The sequence below is a fragment of the Bison bison genome, unplaced genomic scaffold (assembly GCF_000754665.1).
Source record: "Bison bison bison isolate TAMUID 2011002044 unplaced genomic scaffold, Bison_UMD1.0 scf7180017864373, whole genome shotgun sequence".
In the NCBI taxonomy this organism is placed as follows: domain Eukaryota; kingdom Metazoa; phylum Chordata; class Mammalia; order Artiodactyla; family Bovidae; genus Bison; species Bison bison.
The window spans coordinates 5704134-5709467 of record NW_011494945.1 but is presented as its reverse complement, the minus strand read 5'-3'; the positions used below and the strand labels follow the sequence as shown (position 1 = coordinate 5709467).

The 5334-nt window shown below is 48.7% G+C and overlaps 1 protein-coding gene across 1 annotated transcript; it reads left to right on the top strand.

Moving 5' to 3' along the window:
- Positions 1-2714: 2714 nt before the first annotated feature.
- On the top strand, positions 2715-5109 carry GPR6 (G protein-coupled receptor 6). The gene is given in 3 exon segments (XM_010856620.1): positions 2715-2863; positions 3481-3644; positions 3647-5109. Coding segments are annotated over 2 exon segments (1095 nt in total). The 5' UTR covers positions 2715-2863; positions 3481-3499; the 3' UTR covers positions 4597-5109.
- Positions 5110-5334: the final 225 nt, after the last annotated feature.

The following is a 5334-nucleotide window of genomic DNA, read 5'->3' as shown; positions in this document are numbered from 1 at the left end:
AATCAAAATCTGCATACCACAAAACATAACCTGGATCAAACAACCTGGTGGATGAATAATACATTTAGTTGTGTGCTTCAGTCAAGTATCAACAATTCACAGATTAGAAACCCACTCAAGGAACCTCAAGGTTTGAAAGGTTTGTAGCAGAGACTACAAATAGCCATTTCAAGGGATCTAGAGATTTAGACTCCCAGAGCTGGCAACCAGACACACAGGGACTGAGGTCATTCCCTCCACATCTCAGTCATTTGATCTCCCTTATCTCTTTTCCTCTCTGCACATCTGCTTCACTCTTCTATTGCAGCTGTCTTCCTCTGATTCTCATTTCACACAAGGTTCAACATGAGTGATCCAGCCCTAACTTATCATGCTCTTTCAGGTCCAAAGCCCAACACTGACTGACAACTGTCACAATGTTTCCTAGTTAAATTTTCAGGAATGGTCCTGAATGATGTCCTGTCACTGGTCCAGTGAATGATGGCTGATCTTGTTTAACCTTGGGTCAGGCATCAACCTCTTTCCATAAGCTGGGCCAGGAGTGGAAATTGTCACAAAGTTCACAGGTTGAACATTCTAGGAGACTACTGGAAGGGCAGGCTCTTGTGGGGAACTGTGGGCAAAGTAGGCAGTGAAGTACATCTAATTCCTGACCATAAACAATGAACTACATACCTTTTTTCTTTCCCATCTTCTGCCTCCCTGGAGACAAAAGTTAATATGGGAGAAACAAGGTGGAGCTTGAAAGAATGCCCTGTTTGTTGTCAGGACCCAATTTAGTATCTGAGAGAGGTAACCACAGACTGGCATGACTGAAAGATAGTCTAAAAACCCTCACAACCAGCATTAATGTACGTGAATATACATATGTCATCTTCCCCCTGAAACTACTGAAAAGCCAATCCATTCTTGGCGATGGTGACGGCCTGAAAATGTCTGAAACACAGGATCTCTGCTTAATCTTAACCTCACACTTAGTGCTGCATTGTGACACGTAAAACTGTAACACATTCAGATACTAAGAAAGATCCTCCTCCCTTTGGGTTTTCATCTGATTGTTTGGGAAATCTGCGGTTTGACAGTTTGCTTGACAGCTCTGAAATAACATTCTTGATAATCTTCTACTGAAACTCAAAATGGCACTTCCAGAAACAGAATTTCAGCCAAATTGCAAATTCACAAGAATTTTATAAACTCTCCCAATGGAGAAATTGTGTGTAAATTCATTTTATGGACCCACACTAGCTATTGCAGCAAAGATTTGAAGGGTCCTATTAGTTTTCCTGCTTTTTCCAGTTAAGTATAGCTGAACTGAGATAGGAGGGCAAGATGAGTCTGGACTTAGGGGGCATATTTAAATGGAGAAGGCCAGGATAAAATTCTACCTTCCACTCCAGCCTGTACACAAGTTTGAATATATATATTTTTTCTTTTTGAGGCAAAGTGAAGCCAGGAGAGGGAAGAAGTTACACGGAAAAGTATAGGAAGCACCAGTAGCAAATGTCTATTTTCACCTTGCCTAGAGCATGTGGCCCCTGAAAATCATGTCTGTGGCTCTGATATAATGCCATCATGCCAATAAGAAATCGTTTATTCCAGAGCCTTAGGTGGAGGCAACTATTCTAACTTTTTCCCCCAAGTACAGGTACTGGAGATTGTGGCTAATTTAAAAAAAGAAAAAGAAGTCTAATACTTGTATTTTACTGACAAAACAAAACACCTTTAAACCAAAAGGATGAGTTATCCAAGTTGAAAATAAAACTCCTGCCTACTGAAGTCTGGTGCAGCTGAGTTATCACTATTTTCATCCTGTAATTTGTTTTATAGGGTACTAATTAACAGGGCAAAGTCTGTTGCCAGGAAAGTAAATCACATTTTGCTGCTTTCTTCTTTTCTAACAAGACACAGACCTGGTCTTTAATTAAAGAGCAAGTTCCAAGAGCACTATCAGTTAGTGTGATCGGGGAACATTTGGCTGGGGAGATCATGGTGAAACCCTCTGTGCAGAGTTCAAGAAAGATAGTGAGAGAGAGGAAGAAATGGAGGGAGAGAGAAGAATTGATTGCACAGGTAACCGTCAAAAGAAGACATTGCTTTCCTCAAATGTCCCATCTTTTCTCTGTTCCCCACAACTCAGCTTTTCTTCTCTAGCTCTACTCAGCTGACAAGGGTACCACAAACATCCTTTTAAGAAACCCTCACTGTCCCCTCCATACCAGTTCATTCCTGTCCCCTAAGGTGTTTTTTTTTTTTTTTTTTTTTTTAAGATAACACCTTTCTGATTGGACCTCTCTGCACCAAGCTCCCTCTTCTCCAGGGCTTTTTCTTCAACCTGCCCCCCTCAGTGACCTCCGGCTTGGGTCTTGCTGCCTGGCTAGTGCATCTCATCCCCCACCCCTCCCCTCCCACTTCACCCTCCTTGCCTTCCCTTAGTCTTCACTCTTTTCCCCTTTGCCTCTTTCTCCCATCTATTCCTGGAGGTTCCGAGCTGGCGGCGACCCTCCGACCTCTCCTTCTATGAATCCTCTGAAACATCGTTTGGGGAGGGTATGTGGTGAGGGAGGTAGCTGATGGGCGGGCAAGTAGAGCGAGTGCCTGGCTTGCACTCTGGAGCCAGGAACCTGACGTCACCGCGCCCTGCCTGTCAATCTCCAGCGGGCGCGCTGCTCTTAGCCGCTTTTTCTTCTACTGACTGTATCTCTCACTCTCCGCAGCACCCGCACAGCGACAAGCTCGCGGCACTCCTCTGCATGCCGGGCGGGCCACCTCCTTCAGGAGTCGGCTCTGTTCGCGCGGGGAGCGCAGCCTGGCGCCCCATCGCAGCGCTCATGATCAGCGATTTCCTGAAGCCCTGACTCCCCAGGTGAGCAACCGGGCTCTCTAAAGGAACTTTGAGGGTGTGCAGAGGGGAAGGGGTGAAGGATGGCCAGGAGATGAATCCTTCTCACCCCGGAGAAATGGAGCCAAGCTGATTCCACACTCTCCACCTAAAAAGACATTCCAGTTTCTCTCCCTCCAAACCTCTTTCCTAGGGGTCTCTGAAGCCAACGGGGTCCTCTGTGCTCCCAGAGCGCAGAAACTTATCTTTCAGCACCGCGGACAGCGATTCCGCCGCTTAGTTGAGAGCGCCTGACCAAGCCGGTCAGAGCCCGGGCAGGATTCTCTGGGGCCGACAATAATAGTCTGGTGCACAAGATGCGGTTGCAAATACGGACACACTTACGTGATCTGTGTGAATGTGAGTGAATGTTCTTCGTGTCTTTATCTGTGCAAAAACTCAGATACCAGTGCAGCATCCCTTGTGCTTTTCACTCTCTCACTGGCTCACTCAACAGGTATTTTTTATTTTTGGCTCTCAACCACTGCTTCCTCGCTCTGCTCTGAGGCGGGATGGGCAGTACGAGCGGGGCAGCAGCACCCGGGGAAGTCCCCTGGCGGGGTGAACCGCACACCTGACACTTGTTCTCCCTCTCCACGCAGGGTGTAACGTCCCGCCGCGATGAACGCGAGCGTATCTTCGCTCAACGACTCCCAGGTGGTGGCAGTGGCGGCCGAGGGTGCGGCGGCAGCAGCCACCGCAGCAGGAGCGCGGGACACCGGTGAATGGGGGCACCCGGCAGCCGCAGCGGCGGCGGCGCTGGGGGGCGCGGCGCAGCTAATGCGTCGCTGGAGTTGTCTTCGCAGCTGCCAGCGGGGCCGCCGGGGCTGCTGCTCTCGGCAGTGAATCCATGGGACGTACTGCTCTGCATGTCTGGGACGGTGATCGCAGGCGAAAATGCCCTGGTAGTGGCGCTCATCGCGTCTACCCCTGCTCTGCGCACGCCCATGTTCGTGCTGGTGGGCAGCCTGGCCACCGCCGACCTGCTGGCGGGCTGCGGTCTCATTCTGCACTTCGTATTCCAATACGTGGTGCCCTCAGAGACCGTGAGCCTGCTCACTGTGGGCTTCCTTGTGACCTCCTTCGCTGCCTCAGTCAGCAGCCTGCTGGCCATCACGGTGGACCGCTACCTGTCCCTCTATAACGCACTCACCTATTACTCGCGACGGACCCTAATGGGCGTGCACCTCCTTCTTGCTGCCACCTGGACCGTGTCCTTAGGCCTCGGGCTGCTGCCGGTGCTTGGCTGGAATTGCCTGGCGGAGCGCGCCGCCTGCAGCGTGGTGCGCCCGCTGACGCGCAGCCATGTGGCGCTGCTCTCTGCCACCTTTTTTGCGGTCTTCGGCATCATGCTGCACCTGTACGTGCGCATCTGCCAGGTGGTCTGGCGGCACGCACACCAGATCGCGCTGCAGCAGCACTGCCTGGCGCCACCCCACCTTGCTGCCACCAAAAAAGGTGTGGGAACGCTGGCAGTGGTGCTGGGCACTTTCGGTGCCAGCTGGCTGCCCTTTGCCATCTACTGCGTGGTAGGTAGCCACGAGGACCCAGATGTCTACACCTACGCCACCCTGCTGCCCGCAACCTACAACTCTATGATCAATCCTATCATCTATGCCTTCCGCAACCAGGAGATCCAACGGGCCCTGTGGCTCCTGTTTTGTGGCTGGTTTCAGTCCCAAGTGCCCTTCCGCTCCAGGTCCCCCAGTGAGGTCTGATGGCTCCCTCCGCCCTCTAACCAACACCGCACCCCTAACAAGCCAGCCTTTGGTGAGCTTCTCGGTGCCTGCTGATGAACTCTGAGATCCCAATAGTGTGACTGATTTTGGAAAGCCAGAATAAACATAAACACAACAAACTCACAGAGACAAAGAGGCTTGTTGGCACTTTACATATACAGTGTATACATGTGTACATATATATACAAATATTTGTATCTTCTGGAGGTGTTCAGGATGTGGAATTTCCTGTTCTGTGAAAAAAACTAACAAAAATGTGGTTGTATACTCAAATTGTACATCACATTTGTTGAGTGAAGACATTCCAATACTGCTTAATTATAGCACTTTATTTTTAGCTGCTCAACTGCCAAAACAGTGTTGCCATTTTCAAGGGCAGGGGAAGGGGGTAAAAAGTGTATTTTTGTTGTATGTGATAGAATATTTTGCTGCATATACATCAGTAAATTACAACATATTTTGTACACAAATAAACACATTATAAAAATGTAATTTTGGCATGTGACTGGTGATAGAATTACTATTTAAGACATGAATTATTAGTGCATTTACTTTAAAAGTTTATTATGTACCATCTCCATCCTGTGAAAATCTTAATGTAAAAAAATCATACACACTTGCTCATAAGTTATCATTGAAACACCTAATCCAGATTATTGGGGAAGTCAGGAAGGGAATAATTACTCACATAATAGCATTCACAGGCCACTAAAGGGT